This window comes from Bombyx mori, chromosome 21 (genome assembly GCF_030269925.1).
Source record: "Bombyx mori chromosome 21, ASM3026992v2".
NCBI classification, from domain to species: domain Eukaryota; kingdom Metazoa; phylum Arthropoda; class Insecta; order Lepidoptera; family Bombycidae; genus Bombyx; species Bombyx mori.
The window spans coordinates 5245161-5264051 of NC_085127.1; the positions used below are offsets into that span (position 1 = coordinate 5245161).

The window sequence follows — 18891 nt, forward strand, 5'->3', positions numbered from 1 at the left end:
AATGCTATCTTAGAACTTTAAAATTTATGCTGGGAATTTGCATATGATAAAATAGCAGAATCCGATGAATCTGGTACATTGGAGTTGTGTTACAAAAATAGAAAAAGGATAGATTTGTTAGATAGCTTGATAGATAGATTTGTTTTCTGTCTGTCTGTTTGTTCAATCACGCACATCTCTGGAAATATTGAGCGGGTTTTCATGTAATCTTCACAAAATATAGGTTTTGTTTCATTAAAATATTGGGAAATAATACAGGATACCTAATTATATAAGACAACTTGAAGCGCGATTTAGATCTTTAATCAGTTTATTCTATGTACTCAGATACGACTTATTAAAAAGTAGAAATAAATTGAGTTTTTCTCATCTAAGTGGCAATGCTTTATTTAAATTCATCATTTTGTTCTTGTAGTCAGTGCAGTTACTTGAGAACAATACAGCCTTTACATTCTTGAATTTGAACGGTTTGCGAGTACGGTGTATCAATCCCATGCCATGAAGAGTTGCATGTGCCACTTCTGTTGGTAACGTGCATAGTGGGGTTATTAATATCGTCTGAAATACGAGAGAAGATTATGATAATTGGTAATAAGAACGGAAGTGTGAGATATCAAACTAATTTCTAAGCTCATTTGACCTCTACAGTTTTCAAATGTAGCTATCTCGCTCTTTACTTAGCTTCTCCCTCTTGTTTTCCTAATAGTTTTCGATGAAGTGCATGTTCATTTTAAATAATGCTTATCAATTAATTAAGTGTTTTAATTAAATTATTTTTTTAGTTTTCGCGTATGCTTTATCTCTCAATGAGTTACTTAAGCAGTCCTCATTCACGCAATGATCTTTGAACTTCAATAACCACTTATCACTTTGGCCATATTTTAATAAAATAATGTCAAAACTGCAATAATTTATCATACAAGTAAGAACTATATCGTCAATGTACGTACTCTTTTCCCGGACGGCTTCGTGAAATAGGACAGGCAACAGTTCTCGAGAACTTCGGAGTAGGTGTAGTACAGGTAGGTTGTGTTCATGGTTGCCAATGTCACAGGATTATGCTCTTTAAATCGTAGGCACGAACGTTCCTTAATGTGATTCAGGCCTTTGTACACAACGTTCTTTAGGGTTCTGAAATCTTGAAAATCATCAATGTGTGGCGAGTGGGCAAGTCAACTCGCACATCTCAACACAGCACAGAAATCATACGATTTTACGTCATATCAGGTGATCCGAGTGCCGTGTGCAAAGACTGTTAAACCACGCCCCCTGCAACATGTCGCCGGCGCATCTTATTTGTCGAAGTGGTAAAGACACAAGATGGCCACGCTTTGATTTATTGTTCTTCAGGCGGAGGACATGTTGAAAGGGGCGGCAACTCCTGCGCAAATTATTATTGACTATAAGTTATAGTTATAGTTTTGGTTTTTATTATAAATACGATTGTGCCGTAATTGTGACACAGACCATCTGGAATACTTCAAAAGTATCAAATCTTAAACTACATCGGTATCATTTTTGGAATGGAGTAGTACCTCATCGAACCTTTGGTTGGCGGTCTGTCTTGCGGATCTAGACCGATGAGAGTGTAACAATGAAAAACGACACAAAATACCGACATCTTTCAGTAATGATTTTAGAGACACTTCCCGATCATCTAGGAAACTTTTTTTTTTCTCACTAATATTCCAAACACGTATCTGCAATACCAACTTTTTTGCATTTATTCACATTTTATGATTCGTTTAATTATTTTATGGTGACTATTTATTTAATCGTTACTAAATACAAATACAAAAAAGATAATAATATTGCATATTAAGGAACTCCATTCCAACCGGGTGTACCTATATGAGTCGACTATTATCAAAGCCGGCAATGTGACTTTTGGACAATTATTGGTAAATCAGAAAAACGAATTATTGACTTTGTATTCCATTGGCAGTCACAAAACTTTTCTGAACGACATCTTAGATAAATAACAGGTTAAGTATTAACCTTTATTTAATGCAGGTTTTGAACCGTATTCTTTGAAGGAGACGATTATATTCAAATCAATCTGTATTGACATATCAATAACATTTTTTTGTCCAAATGCACAGATTGCCACCTTTGATAATAGACGACTCATATAAGACACCTCTCTCTATTTTTAATATTGATTTCTACGTGAACAGAAAAATGAAATAAGGCTCGTAAAATAAGGTACAAAATATAAGTTACTGAGTTTAGAACTACTTATATATGTAATTGTACCTTTTTTTTTTTTTTTTTTTTTTTTTTTTTTATGATTGATAGTTTACTGGTGGCCCGAAGGCCTTTCCAGTTTCACCAGGACAGGTGGGCGAGCAAGGCTCAGCCAAGAGGGGTGGGATTTGCTAACAACTGCCCGAGCGCCTCCGAAGGAGACCTAACAACTCAAGAGCAATTGTTTCGCGAATGAATCTACTACCGGATCGGAATCGCGACCCGCTGAGAAGATCCGGCGAGAAACTCAGCGGGCTGATGCATGGGTTAGGTTGCACGTCGACCTCTTTGTCGAGTTCGACGAGTACGGTTACCGGGGTCCCTAAGCCTGCCCCTAGTATTAGAGCTGAAGGCATCTAACGCAAAGGTTATTGGATCTGATGGATCCGTAAGGACGTGTCTAGGGCGTCGACGGTGACTGGCTCCTGCATGATCAGGATTCGGGGAGTAGTCAGCGGCGGCAACGATAAGGCGATTATCATGACGCATAGCCTTATCGAAGTATCGTTCCGACGCTGACTTCATGTATTTCCGAATTGATTCGAGGCCCAGGTCGTCGTGTAGGTCAACGTTCCTCACGAACCACGGAGCCCCGACAGCTAACCTGCAAAAGCGGGATTGTAGGGATTGGAGGGTGTCTATGTGTGTGCGGGCCGCGTGAGCGAACACCACACTCGCGTAAGTCATGACGGGCCTTATGCAAGTTTTGTAAAGTGTCACCTTGTTCCGAAGGGACATTTTACTCCGCTTACAGATCATGGGGTAGAGTCTACCGAGAATAAACGCGGCACGGTCTCGGACTGATTTTATATGCGGGCGGAATGTCATCGATGCATCCAGGGTAACGCCTAGGTACTTGACCTTCCTGGCCCAGGGTATGGGTTGTCTAAAGAGAGTAATCGGGGGTGTGAGATTCCTCCTCCTAATCCGGGAGGAAATCCGTGTGGAGCTTCCCCTCTGAAATAGCACCGCAGTACTTTTCGCTGGGTTGATGTCTATGCGCCATTTTCGGAACCACTGTCCTAGGGCTAGGGCTGCGCTCTGAAGCTTCTTCGCGATTAGGGACTTATTTCTACTAGAATAGTAAACAGTCGTGTCGTCGGCGAATAAAGCTAAATGGGTCGGCGGCGACCGGGGAATATCGTTGACGAATAAGCTAAATAGGAGGGGTGAGAGGACAGAGCCTTGCGGGACTCCAGCTGTGAGAGGTCGTGGGGAGGAGCGGGTTCCCTCGACTCGATATCGAAAAGAGCGGTTCGACAAGAAGTCCCGTATGATGAGCACGAGACTATCCGGCACGCCCATGTTGAATAGTTTGAAAATCAAACCGTTGTGCCAGACTTTGTCGAACGCTTTTGCGACGTCGAAGAAGAGAGCTCCCGTGTATAACGGTTTTGGTCGATTAAGCCCCACAAGAATGTGCTCCGTGAGGCGGTGCACCTGTTGAACGCATGAGTGATTTGTACGGAATCCGAATTGTTCATCGATGAGAATGCCCTTGGATGAGACGAAATCTCTGAGGCGCTTGTAGAGCAGACGCTCATACAGCTTGCCTAGAGACATGAGGAGGCTAATCGGGCGGTAACTCGTCGGATGATTTTTTGGTTTACCGGGTTTATGTATGCCGATAACGTCCGCTTCTTTCCACACCGCGGGAAAGATACAGTTCGCCATAGCGGCATTGAAAATAGATGCCAACATCACGATGAGTTGGACGGGTAGAAGTTTAATAACGCGGTTAGATATACCGTCGGAACCGGGAGCCTTGCGAGGACGTAGGTCTTTGATCAAGTCTTTAACTTCCATCGGGGTGACGGGTGGTAACGCATCCGAGGGTGGCAAGGAGGCTCTGCGTTCTACCTCACTGTCTACTAATTCTACATGAACAGGGTCCACGGATTGAGTGCTGGGCATGCACTGGGTTTGCAATGTATCGGCCAGCAGCTCTGCTTTTTCGTCATCATCAAAGGCCGCGAGTCGGCCTGAGGGGCCTACGAGGGGGGGCATAGTTACTACCGTATCCGATTTGAGAGTACGAGCTAAGCGGTAGTAAGACCTTTGGGAGGGCGCGAGTCCTTCTAAGAAATCAGACCATCTGGCATCTCGGACTTCGGCGATGCGAGACTTTACGTCGCGTTGTAGGGCACGCATTCGAATACGATTTTCCGCGGTAGGATACCTGTCGTAGGCGCGTATCGAGGCGTTCTTAGCTCTAAGGAGTTCCCTAATATCGTCGGACAATTTGAAGCGGTGAAGGAAGTCCTCCGCTACAACTTGTTTCGATGACCTATCTAATGTCGAGGTGATGTGTGATGTTAAGATGTCTATGGCTTCAGCGGTATCCTGAGGAGACGGGGTAGAGTCCGGGTTAAACGGGAGCGATGGTGGATCAGATTCAGCCAGGCTGATGCCCAGCGTGTGCCAATCCACCACAGTCCTCGTGACGGGAACGGAATCGGGAGCGCGACCGAGCTTCATAACGACGGGACGGTGGTCTGAATCTAACTCTGAAACTACTTCGATCGAGTGTAAGCGCAGAGTTACGTTTTTTAATAACGCTATGTCGAGTATATCCGGGCGATGCGCGATATTTAGCGGGTAGTGAGTCGGGGTTAACGGAGCGACGATATCGAAGGCGAGATCATCGACTAACGCGTCAAGCCGCCTGCCATTCGGGGTTGTGGTGTGTGAGTTCCACCTGATGTGTTTACAATTTAGGTCGCCCGCCAGAATGACAGAGCTCCCCATACCGAGCAGCGCCTCGATATCACTGCTTAGAACGATCTTATCCGGTGGAAGATAAACGGACGCGATAACGATCGGCGCGTGTCCCGTCAGTGAGATTCGGCACACTGATGCTTCGATATTAGCGAGCGCGGGAGGATCGAGCGGGACGCAATGCAGGGCTCTTCTATAGTAAATGACGGTACCACCACCACGGACAGAGAGCCTGTCGTTCCTGACCATGTTATAGTTCGCGATTTTAGGGTCACGGCGCGCGGGCTTAAGTAAGGTCTCCTGCACTAAAAAGATATCAATTTGATGGTCACGCAAAAAGTCAGAAACCTGATCACGTTGATTTGCGAGACCGTAAGCGTTAAAAAATCCTATCGTCACGGATAGGGGCTTTTTTCTACTTATATACGCCATTGATTACCGGCGGAGGGAGGGGAGGACGTACGTATTTAATGACGCGTATACGTCGGCGTATTCCTGCACAACGGCGATAAAGTGTTGTGCAGTGGAGGCAGCGCGAATGGCGTCGCCCAAAGCGTTAACGCGCTCAAAGTTGATCGACTGAAAGAAGTCGATCGCTAAAGCGAGATTTTCGGACGCGGTCGGAGGGCAAGTCGCGGGAGAGGGACGAGTCGCGGGGGCAGGACGAATCGCGGAGGAGGGAGTTGTAGCCGTGTTCGTGTACGGCAGCGGTTTCGCCCAGGCCGAGACACTGGGCACCGCCGCCGGAACGAACGCTGGCTTAGCCTGCGACGCAGAGGGTGCCGAGGCTTTGATGTCTGGGCCGGAAGCTCGGAGGCGGTTTTGGCGGGCGACGCGGCGATTTATTTTCGGGGCTCGGGGGCATCCGCGGTAATTTGCGGGGTGACCCTGTGTTCGACACAGGACGCAGCTAGGCGGTTCCGTCGCGGTTTTTTGATCGCGAGTGCATAGGGCCGTGGCGTGATCGCCCAAACACTTAACACATCGGGGGCGCGCGTGACAGTTACGGGAAGAGTGCCCGTACAATTGACAGTTATGGCACTGGCTAGGAGTGCCTTTTTTATGGGGGGCTTCGACAGCGATACCAGAGAGCCTACAGACGGTCTGTGTGTTAAAGATTTTCTTACCCTCGGGGGTAGGCTGGAGAGCGACTAGAACCATATTATATGGCTCCCTACCGCGACCGGTGTGCATACGGTGCACAGAATTCACTGGTAGGCCTTGTTCTAACAGGTCGGCTTTTACGAGCTCTACATCTAACTCTTTAGGGATTCCGCGTATTACAACGCGGAGTTCGCGCTCCTCCTGAAGCGTATAAGTGTGGAAGCTTATACGCTCCTTACGGAGGTAAGAGGTGAGGGCCCTATGGTCATCAGATGAATGCACCTTCATTTGGATGCCGTTCGCGAGGTTACGGGCATTCGTGAAATTGATATTTTTGGCCTTAAGGGCCAGGGAAACTCGATCCCAAGCTGCCTTCTCTTGAAGGATTACCGGAGGAGGGGACTGGGTTTTATTTTGTGCCACCGGACGTGTAATTGTACCATGAAGAACTGTGTACCTTTTTGGGTACCACTAATAGTGATTAACCTCATAGAATACAAGATATTGGATAATATGAATTGTGCTAACGAAATTTTTATTTAAGCATACAAGTTCTTTTAGAAGTCGTCGTGGCCTAAAGGATAAGACGTCCGGTGCATTCGTATGTAGCGATGCACCGGTGTTCGAATCCCACCGGCGCGGGCGTGTACCAATTTTTGTAATGAAATACGTATTTAGCAAATGTTCACGATTGACTTTCACGGTGAAGGGAAAATAGCATCGTGTAATAAAAATGAAACCCACAAAAATACAATTTGAGTAATTATTGGTGGTAGGACCTCTTGTGAGTCCGCACGGGTAGGTATCACCACCGTGCCTATTTCAGCCGTGAAGCAGTAATGTGTTTCGATTTGAAGGGTGAGGTAGACATTGCAACTATACGTTTCGGTTAGAAGGGTGGGGCACCCGTTGTAACTATACTTGAGACCTTAGAACTTATATCTCAAGGTGGGTGGCGCATTTACGTTGTAGTTGTCTATGGGCTCCAGTAACCACTTAACACCAGGTGGGTTGTGAGCTCGTCCACCCATCTAAGCAATAAAAAAAAGTTCCAAACAGTATTCCGACCATCGGTCTGTCGAACTATGTAGAAGACCTTCCATATTTTGTCGTCCCCAAAACCACCATCAAGTTTCAAAGCAATTTTTTCCAAATTGTGGTTTTCATGTCTCAAGGCAGGTCGAGAAATTCACACCCTGATGTAAATGGACTCTTGTGTAATCTTAAGACATTAGTGATTTTGCCTACCCACCTAAGTAAGGGATTTCCAAGATACCAAGTAAATAAACTTAAATTTTTCTTTAAAAAACGGTTAAAATATAAAATCCTTACTCGTCGAATAGAAATTAAACGTAAAATCTATGCCTCCGTTGCTCCAGTGACACGGCCAATTTTCAGGTAGATCGTAATCCGGATCTGTAATAAATTGAAAGCGGACATTTAAAATAAATTAAGAATTTCTCCCGAACACCCGTAGAGATTCACGCAAATTGTTTTAACGGACCATTGTTTGTGGGACAAGACTGTGAAATAATTACATCGAGATTGTAAAGTAAAATACAGGTTTTAATGATTGCGTTCAGTTGAACGTAACGTTCTCGCATCATGGCCGCTTTTGAGTAACGATTTCGCAATAAAATATTGTAATTTAAATTCTCAGATTTTATTTGACGGAGGCATGTAAAATGGAAATAAAGTAAATAGAAAATGCCGACGACAGTGAATTTTTTAAAACGCTTTTACTAGCTTGGTCTGAATGTATGTACTGAATGCGTGTAAAAGAATCTTTGAACGTTATTTTCATCGACTTGAATACTTAAAGGACTGACGACAGTGCAATAATTTTATAACTTCGAAAGGATAAAAAAAAATTAAATTCATTGTTAAATCGCTTTGCTATTTTTAAGGGTGTTAATTTTATTTTTAAACAATGTATATTGTAATCAAAAATAGTTGACCGTTAGCAACGAAATAAGGTCATACTTTAATATACGTAATTATTGCCGACATTTTATCCACGTCCCATTCTATCTTTTGTTATATTATTGAAAATGTGTAATTCACTAAACAATTACGACTTCGATCTCATGTCTTAGTATTTACGGTGTGATGTGGGCTTAGGTACTCTGTTCATCCTAGATGAACCAAGCCAAGCCTATACACATAGCATTTTGTATGTTCCATGGGGAGTGCTCTGAGGAATTGTTTGAGATGATCCCCTCATCTCCTTTTTATCATCGCACCTCCCGCCATTGGAGCAGAGTTCATCCATATCATCTGGAACTGCTGAGTTCATCGACAGTGCGTTTCCAGAAGTATTTTTTGCCACGTACCATCCGGCTATGGAATGAGCTCCCCTCCACGGTCTTTCCAGAGCGCTATGACATGTCCTTCTAAGAGGCTTGTGGAGAGGATTAAGCGGTAGACAGCGGCTTGGCTCTGCCCCTGGCATTGCTGAAGTCCATGGGCGACGGTAGCCACTCACCTTCAGGTGGGCCGTATGCTCTAGTCTGCCTACAAGGACAATAAAAAAAAAAATTACACAGCCATAATACTAGTCTCGATTCGCCTCGAAGGCTCCGTCGGCTGGGCGTCCTTGGGGTGAGCCGCGCCGTCTGGTTGTAGTGTTGACCGCGGTAGCCCCCCTACCTCATCCGGGTTCTGACCTCGGAGGGGATCGGACGTCGGGTGTAAGAGTGCAGGGGAGTCGTTTAGTGGGTAGGTCCTAAAATCCTTGGGCCCGCGGTCTGCTCACAACACCATGCAGATCGTTGAGTCTCACATACCCCGCGCGCCCCTTTTGCGCGGGGACCTCGTAGGAGGTTCGGCCCTCTACCCGAAAAAAAAAAAAAAAGCCATAATACTAGTCATGATTATTTTCGTCGGATCTAAACTTTTAACTTCCTGTAGATACACTTTCAATTGGATGCGATCGTGAAAATGAGTTGCTTTGTTTGAAGTCTGTTCGCTCGTTACCGCGAAGGCTAATGAATAATTTCTTGTACCGAAAGAGTTTTCATCCTTTGACTAGGAAGCGTTTCGTTATTTAAACTTCGCTCGAGAGGAGATCGCTCGCTTCCCGACCGTTATCTGAATTGCTTACTTGCCTTAAGTAATTTTATATTACAGAACCAGTAACCACTACTTGGGTTGGTACTTGGGTTTGAATAACAAGAGTTTGGTAGTGGCAAATAAGTTTTTTTAGATTAAGAATTAGATTAAAGAGCCACATTTTATTAATTGCCTAGTTTGACTGAATGTCTCTGGTCATATTTTTTTTCTAGTGTCTGTCATAATTTTTGATAGAGCCCGTAGATATAAAAATGCACAGCGAGTGATATAAGGTTCAACTTTTACTGTTGCACTGACCATTTTTATTGTAATGTTGATCATGATAAAAGTACTTGACACGTGTACACGAATGACTTCCATTATGAATAAAAAAGACTGCTAGTAAAATGTTTCAAGTTATTATAGAATAATCAAAGAAGAAATGAAAATAATACAGATAAGAATATAATAAATAATAATGGTTACCTTTAGGATATCGCTTTTAGCCTTAAGAGCACACACAGCTACTTCTGCCTATTGATATAAATTATCATTTGAATTTAGGAACAATCATTGGATTTTTATTAAATTAAAATTGATTAAAAGAAACGACCAACAAAATGTGATCGCAAAACTGTAGTCAGTGGCACAAAGTATAGGCTAGTGTTTCGACAAAGAAGTTTCTCTAGAAATTCGATTAAAGAGTACCGCAAGGCTTTTAGTTCTTCCAGAAAAGACATGCTCTAAAGTTGGAGTATTTCCAGTGAACTTGTAATAATGAAGATAACGTGTTGAATTTAATTTGTTTTCTTTTTTACAAAGACATTGTTTTTTTTTATGGCTTGTGAAGCAATTATCAGCAGTGCCGGTAACAAAAAGATATAATTTTCAAAAATGTTTCATTTTATTCATTCATTATTTGAAGATGGCCAGCGAAGATTGTAATTATATTGTACGTTAGCTAACGGAGACTACAGACAAGATAACATTTATTATTTATTTTGTGTTTTTCTTAGTTTTGTAGACCCGCTCTTAGTCTACTTTTTTATTTTTTATTGCTTAAATGGGTTAACGAGCTCACAGTCCACCTGATTTTAAGTGGTTACTGGAGCCCATAGACATCTACAACGTAAATGCGCCTTCCACCTTGAGATATAAGTTCCAAGGTTTCAAGTATAGTTACAACGGCTGCCCCACCCTTCAAACCGAAACTCATTACCGCTTCACGGCAGAAATAGGCAAGGGTGGTGGTACCTACCCGTGCGGACTCACAAGAGGTCTTACCGCCAGTAATACCTGCTGTAAAGCTGTCGCTAGACTTCGGACCTTCAAGCGGAGGTTGGTTTTAGATTTGGATAAAACGAAGTCAAATATGAACAGTAACATGAAGATACAACTGAACGGATTAAGAATAAATGTCAGGATTGATAGATAGCGGCGTCTTACTAATATCTCTCAATCAATCTCACATTCCAGATCCGAGGATCGGGCAGCCCATCTACAATAGAATTGTGATTTTACGTTCATTTTTCAAGGTGTCTAAATATGTGACCAATTAAAACCCCACGAGCAGAAAGCTCGTCTGTCTATATAGTATTTATCTTCTCGGCTCTTAGACATAATTTAAAACTAATTTTACGGTTTAATCTCTCGTTTTTTTTTTTTTTTTTTTATTGCTTAGATGGGTGGACGAGCTCACAGCCCACCTGATATTAAGTGGTTACTGGAGCCCATAGACATCTACAACGTAAATGCGCCACCCACCTTGAGATATAAGTTGTAAGGTCTCAGTATAGTTACAACGGTTGCCCCACCCTTCAAACCGAAACGCATTATTGCTTCGCGACAGATATAGGCAGGGCGGTGGTACCTACCCGCGCGGACCTGCCTTCTTGCCACCAGTACTCACAACAGGTCCTACCACCAGTACTCACAACAGGTCGTACCACCAGTTAGACCTTAAAAGTATTTTTTATTATTACCTATCTAGTTCATAAATAACTTGTATATTATGTAGTTGTTTTTGCTCGATAGACAGACATATGCTCTGACAATTGTTCGAAACATATTATTATATTCAAACTATAGGCTGTAACTTTAATTAGCGCGATTAAGGTCCTTGCCGGATGTATTCTGTTCGATGATAGCTACCGATTCATACATTATTTGCCTGTTATTTTATACCCGCCTTTACATCCCCTGCCCATAATAAAAAAAATGTGAATTAAATTAAACCAAGAATTTATTGTATATTTATACAAAATCATAAGAACGAGGAACGTTTGTAAATTAAAAATGTAATTTTTGGGCATGAAGCAAACGTGATATTAAAAATCAATTTAATAATCAATCAGTAAGGTTGTTATTGATAAAACATAGAGTTAATTAAAATATTAGTCTAATCCGGCCCAATTCGCTGACCCATCTTTGATTTGAGTTTGATTCCATCGCTACCAATCTTCACAAGATAACCACTTAACACCAGGTGGGTTTGTCCACCCATCTAAGCAATAAAAAAAAACCCGCTTGAGCAATCAAAAGATTTACTGAAAATTTCAGTCAGATCGGTTCGGCCGTTTCGGAGTCCTTAGGAAATATAAACAATTCGACTTTTTTAATATACATACATCATATGTGTAGGGGCGTGAAGCGACATTTTTACAATTATACAGGAGGTAAGCCTGGTTTTACTGGTGGTAGGGGCTCTTGTGAGTCCGCGCGAGTGAGTACCACCACCCTGCCTATTTCTTCCGTGAAGCAGTAATGCGTTTCGGTTTGAAGGGTGGGGCAGCCGTTATAACTATACGTGAGACCTTAGAACTTATATCTCAAGGTGGGTGGCGCATTTACGTTGTGGATGTCTATGGGCTCCAGTAACCACTTAACACCAGGTGGGCTGTGAGCTCGTCCACCCATCTAAGCAACAAAAAAAAATTGAAGTTCAATTAAAAACATCATTTGTTGATGCTAATACCAGATACAAACATCTAAGCAATAAAAAAGAAAAAAAAAATACCGACCTTTGTTTACAAAGATAAATATCGCTTAAACCAAATAGCAATTCATTCCTTGAGTAGAATAAAAACGTTACTGAACACCCCGATTGGTATGCAACACTAATCAGACGTGATACGTAATTAGTAAAGCAATAACGTAAACCAAATTACAAGGGTACGACGACCAATATATCTTAACTCCCAAAAGGGCTCGCCGCGAACTAACTCACACTTAGAACACTGTGAACTTGTTCGATAATTGTTACAAGATGTGATGTTTATCGACATTATGGTATTGTTACGCGGTGGGGTTCGGGACAACTTAAAACTGTATACAACACTTAGAACACTTAAAACACTCAACAAACACTTTAAAACTCTCAATTCGCTTCTTCCGTTTCGCTTCAGGTGATCTGTTCGCTGTTTCGCTTCGAGTAGTTCCGATTATTAACTGACTGCGTGCCATCTCTGCAACGCTTTAATAGCCGATACCACATCCCTAGAATTACCGAGAATATTCCACACATCTCTAGTATTGTGTTTCCGCTATCTGACAATAGATGGCGTTGTACTTCACGAGCGTTCTAGATGCTACTAGATTCTTCGATATTCGTTCGATTATTCGGCGATAGATGGTGTTACTCTTACCGGCGTAACAGTATATTTTGTTTGTGATTGCATAATAATATATCATGTCACTATAACTACAAATATCGTCATTTCAGATTCTCTGGTCTAATAAATGGAACTGTAAAGTGTATAGTATACGACGACCTCATAAAATATTCAGAAGATTAAGTTCTAGAATTTTCCAAACAGTAAAGCTTACCAGGAAAATGGCGCGGTGGGGTATTGTAAGCGGAATATGTGAGACAGTAGTTCGAAAATTGTCAAACTGCATTAGTAATGAAATGCGCAGTACCACGTCTGTTGAATACATTTAGAATTGTTTTAAGGATGTGATGTTTCCCATTATTTCGTATTATATTTGATATTATTTCAACTTTAATCACGTAATTTAAGCAGTTCGCATTTTTTCTTTTAAATACCTGAAGCGTGCTTTAGAGATCTCGGTAGTGTGTTGAAGCAAATTGTAATGTTACTTGATGACTGGTAATAAAAATTGCCTTACTGTTGTTTCATTCCAAATTTGTCTAAGAGCCGCGAATTTGTGAATGCAAATAATAAAGTGGGACGCCCACGTAGTGCGCTGGCGTGGTGCCCGCGTCTGGTGCATACTAACAAAATGCGCTTCTAATCATCTTACGTAATAAAATGACTACGTTTTGTTACACAGAGTATTCGCGATTATAGTCAAAATGTTAATACTACGTAATTTTAGCACTGAATTTTCAGTGTTTCTACATTTATTTTACTAGAAATGGGTATGCCTGGAAAAGAAATATCGAAGGAAGCCTTGAATCCGGAATTTGACGCGTTAGTTTCACTAAGCTGGTGGTAGGACGTATTTTAAGGATGCATGGACAGCTACCACGAACCTGTATATTTCTGCAGCGAAGCAGTTATGCGTTTCGGTTTGAAGGGTGGGGCAGCCGTTGTAACTATACTGAGACCTTTGAACTTATATCTCAAGGTGGGTGGCGCATTTACGTTGTAGATGTCTATGGGCTCCAGTAACCACTTAGCACCAGGTGGGCTGTGAGCACGTCCATTCATCTAAGCAATAAAAAAAAACGCGGTGCGGTGTGATGGGTGGGATAGCTATTTTACAAGTCAATCGACACGTCCGAAAGTCAGCGACGGCATTGAGTTCTGATATCTATGGGTTTTGTAACCGCAGGTATTATTAACCTGGTAAGCCGCGAGCTCGTTTACCCATTTAAGTAATAAGAAATTAAATAGATAGAGTGGAAGCTTACCTGCTCTGAATAAACTGTATCTTGGTACCAGGTATGGTGAGCATAGTTCTTTTCTGACTTCATCCCGAAAATTTTGAGCACCTTAATGTAAAATACCAAATGAAAAAAAAAATAGACAATTTCTGATTCTTTGCACTTAAATACCACAAACTTATTAACAGCTGCGACTTCGTTAAAACCCAAGAACTTCGTCGCGTTGAACGCAAGTTAGTAAGTCTGAGGACTTTAATAGTATTTTACAGAGAAGTTTGCTACTTTTAAGCAGCTTAAAACGACAATGCACTAAATAATCACAGCGTATTTCTTATATAATTTAATAAAATTTGTATTGTGGTTTATATTATATATTATATAAATAAAAGTCATACGTCAAGTAACCGATCGTACGCTTTTAAATTACATATTTACCTTTTTTTTTTTTTTTGGTCAGGAGGAAATCGCCGGACTTCCGCCCTCCACTGGGGACGGCGGGCGGAGCATGTCGGAGTCGAACCGACTAAAACCTCCTGTCGCTCAACAACCAACGAACAAACCTCACATGAGACAGAACTCATGAAAAGGCAAAGGGGGGAAAGTGAAGTGTTTAGTGCGGAGCACATCTCTCCCATCGCCGTCCCCCTCGGGACGCCGGACTGGCGGTCGTCGGCGCCACGACCACCAGCCCTCTCGGACATATTTACCTAACACGCGTTCTTTTATTTACATGCAGGAACAATATAGCGTTATGAAATCTGTATTTTTTATTTTTTATTTGTAATTGAGTATAATAAATAATAAATTGAGATTTCGTCCTCAAGATAAATGACAGAATTTACGAAACTATCTACTTTGTAACTACACAAAACAGAGTGGGCTGTGGACTCGTTCATTAATCTATGCAATAAAAAATGTTTTTCCATTGCATGAAGTAAAAGTAGCACAGTTCTTTCTCGTTTCGTCATACAATTCTTTGGGAAGATAAAAATCATCGGACTTTCGCCTCAGGCCGGTAGGCAGGTCGTGTCGTTGTTCAACAATTTACGTTTGAGCCTTGGATAAGACGAAACTTATCCGTCGACGAATTTTAGTAAGATGATACTGTGCTAAACGCATATTTCTACCTTCACTAGACGCCTCATCCGCGCGGTAATCGGCGTCACGACGGTAATGTGGTGCCTCCCTGTGATGGATTCAAAATATATTACACAAGCGGCCCGCTCCGTCTCCGCTCGGGTCTTTAACCAAAATTTTAATGTCAACGATATTTGACGTTGTTTTATTTTTTAAAATAGAAGAACACTTATTGCGGCATAACTATTGTACAGTAAGGAACGAAATATGTCTGAAGACTTACCGGTTCACCTTCCTTCCACTGCCTCGCGCTCCCTGGGCTCAGCGTCGTTTCCGGAGGTGGGACCGTCTGTCCCTTGACTGGTACACGATGAACAATTGTCGCTGGTTCTAATGGTTACGCGTGACTTGCGTTGGGTAATTTTTGTTGTTTGTAATAAAGAATGTCTGTCGCGGAACGCGTGTGTTAAGTTACTATACGACGGCGACCTCTGCCCGTAGGCTTGGAGGGGTTGCTCAGCAAGCTTCTGGTTGGCTAGCCGGCCGTCTACAGGCGAGATCGAACCTTACTGTACCTAGGTTAAGATTTGTGTTGTCTTGAAGATGTATTGCCCAATACTCGATATTAATAAAAATACAGAAACACGAAAAATCTGTTTCGGTACGAAACATGCCGCTCACCTTAAAATAATGAAATTGTTTTAACACTACTTATGAAGAAATTTAAAAACTCAGTAACTCAACCACGTATGTGTGAAAATTAAAAGTAATAATAAAAAATAATAAAAAATAATAATGAGTAACATAATAATAAAAAAAGTTAGTTTATTGGAAGTGGACAAAGTTTGACTACTGCACGTTTAACGAAGGTATTACCGATTTGAACAGTTACTACGCGAGTAACATTGTCGGACCCGGGATGAAGAGCGTGTACGCGAGCCAGTCTCCAGTGTAATGGAGGAAGATTATCGTCGCGTACCACGACAATGGTGCCTTCACGTATGAGTGGTCCGCGATTGTGAAACCATTTATTGCGTTGTTGGATTTCATGTAAATACTCGCGACTCCAACGTTTCCAGAAGTGTTGAAGACACTGTTGTACCCAACGCCATCTGGTCAGTTTACTCGAAGTAGACTCCGTCAATGAGACATCTGGCAGAGCCGTTAAAGGACCTCCAATTAAAAAATGAGAAGGTGTTAAGGGTAAAGGGTCCGTAGGATCGCTACTTAACAGACAGAGTGGTCGTGAATTGAGTACGGCCTCAATTTGACAAAGAAGTGTATGCATCTCATCATACGTCTGTGTTTGTGTGCCTAACACACGGTAAAAGTGATGCTTAAAACTTTTTACACCGGCTTCGAATAAGCCGCCGAAATGAGAAGCGTAAGGTGGCTGAAAATGCCAAGTTATACCTTGTTCTAAAGTTTTACTGTTTAACGTCGATTGTACATCATTATCACGTAAAAATTTATATAACTCTTGTAAATAGTTATTACAGCCAACAAAGTTTCTCCCGCAATCGGAATAAATATCGGTACTCATACCTCTACGTGATATAAATCGTCTTAGAGTCGCCAAAAACGCATCAGTAGATAATTCCGAAACCAACTCGAGATGCACCGCCCTAACCGACATACAAACGAAAACAGCCACATAACATTTGATTACCTTCGCGTTTCGAACTTTGTTTGCACGAACGTAAAACGGTCCAGCGAAATCAACTGCAGTCTTTAAGAATGGACGTTCGGGACGCACTCTTGAGGCGGGTAGCGGAGCCATGGCTGGCTGTAACGGAGCAGGACGTGCTCGAAAACAACGAACACAACTATGAATACGCATACGAATAATATCACGACTGGATAAGATCCAGAATCTTTGAAATAAAATGTGTTGAACAGATTGAGATCCGGCATGCAAATTTGTGATATGAGCGTTATCGATTATTAAAAAAGTTAAATGATGTTTTTTAGGTAGAATCAACTGGTGCTTAGAATCAAAATTCAAAATTGACTTGTGAAGTCGTCCTCCTACTCGTAAATTATTGTCTTTGTCAAGAAAGGGATTTAAACGTCTGAGTTTATTTGAAGGATATTTTCCCTGTGAAATATTTTTTATGTCCTCATAAAAACAAAATAATTGAACTCTGTGAATTAATTTCATTAAAGAAAACTCATACTCGGACACCGTAATAAAATCAGGATAGGATTTTTTTATTCGCTTACAATTATTGTAAAAACGAAATATTCGAGCTGTAATTCTAACGAGTTTACCTAACGTGGAAAAGCGTGATATGTATTCCACGTCCTCCGGTTGTGTTATTACTGAATTCAGCATTACTGTTAAATTACGTCTTTCCTCCGTAGTATTAGGAATGTTTTTGTTCGTGGGCCAGCAAGACGGCTCTCGGGCAAGCCACGGCGGGCCATTAAACCACATTTCATTATTTAGAAATGTTTGAGGAAGCATCCCACGAGATGGAGCATCTGCTGGGTTATCCTCAGATGGAACGTGACGCCAGCACCTTGCAGGAAGTCGTGAGAGTATCTCGCTCGTTCGATTAGACACGAAAGTTTTCCATTCATGAGGTGGTGATCGAAGCCACGCTAACACAATAGAAGAATCTGACCATGCGTATATATCTTCGCAGTTCACACGATCTTTATAAATACATGTCACCCTCTCACACAGCTGAGACAATAATACCGCCGCACATAACTCTAAGCGTGGTATCGTCAAAACCGGTTTGATAGGCGCCACGCGAGTTTTTGCAATTAAAAGAAAGCATCTAACATTATGTTGTAAGTCCGTAAGACGTAGGTAAATGCTAGCAGCATATGCTTTCTCGGATGCGTCCGAAAACCCATGAATTTGGACAGCATATGTATTTGGCAAAACATAACGTGGAATTTCTAATTGCGATAAGAGTGGTAACTCATTGATAAAGGTCAACCACGCGTTTGATATATTCACGGGCAGTGGGTCGTCCCAGCCAACTTTTGATAACCATAATAATTGTATTAAATGTTTGGCATATAAAGTGACAGGAGCGAGCCAACCCATGGGATCATAAATTTTCGCTATTTGAGAGAGAATCGCACGTTTTGTTATTTTATCGGTTCCTACTTGAACAGAAAATGAAAAGACGTCAAGCTTTGGGTTCCACTGCAGACCGAGGACTTTTATTTGCATATCATTTTCCATGGAAGCGAAGGATATGTTGTCCTGCCGCTCACCGTGAAGACTTGGCGTCTGAACTGCCGCGAGTATCGCGGGCGAGTTGCTGCACCACTTTCGCAGTTCGAATCCCGCTGATTGACAAATACCAATTAATTGTTGTTGTAAAACTAAAGCACGTGACTCGTCACTTTCTCCCGTGACTACGTCATCAACAAACACTTGGTCCCTCAGGACCGCAGAGGCTAACGGGAACCGCGTCTGCTCATCGACAGCTAGTTGTCGTATCGTGCGTAATGCTAAATACGGTGAAGAACTAACGCCGAAAGTAACTGTTCGGAGTCGATAGTCGCGTACGGGTTCATTTAATGATGACCGCCATAAGATTCGTTGAAAATCGCGATCCGACTCGCGTATTAAAATGTTTCGGTACATTTGTTTTATATCTGCCGTGAAAGCAATAGAATTTAATCTAAATTTTAGTAAAACATCGACTATGTCTTGATGCAATTTAGGACCGACTAACAAGATGTCATTCAAAGACTTTCCATTGGAAGTTTTGCAACCTGCATCAAAAACAACGCGCGTTCGCGTAGTAGTACTCGATTCTTTGACCACGCAGTGGTGCGGTATGTAATACGAATTGTCCGGGACCAGGGACGGAGTGTGA

The 18891-nt window shown here is 42.0% G+C and overlaps 1 protein-coding gene across 2 annotated transcripts; it reads right to left on the reverse strand.

Annotated features, from left to right (window-relative positions):
* Window positions 1-360: 360 nt before the first annotated feature.
* Window positions 361-17703, reverse strand: LOC119630128 (uncharacterized). 2 transcript variants are annotated; one of them, XM_062674671.1, is made up of 5 exons: window positions 15330-17703; window positions 13997-14077; window positions 7402-7485; window positions 951-1131; window positions 361-558 (listed from the first exon to the last, which is right to left on the reverse strand). In XM_062674671.1, the coding sequence occupies exon 1, from the start codon at window positions 17511-17513 to the stop codon at window positions 15867-15869; it is 1647 nt and encodes a 548-aa protein (XP_062530655.1). In that variant the 5' UTR covers window positions 17514-17703; the 3' UTR covers window positions 361-558; window positions 951-1131; window positions 7402-7485; window positions 13997-14077; window positions 15330-15866. The 2 variants fall into 2 exon arrangements, with proteins under 2 accessions (XP_062530655.1, XP_062530654.1); XM_062674670.1 differs by having other exon boundaries at window positions 951-1138.
* Window positions 17704-18891: the final 1188 nt, after the last annotated feature.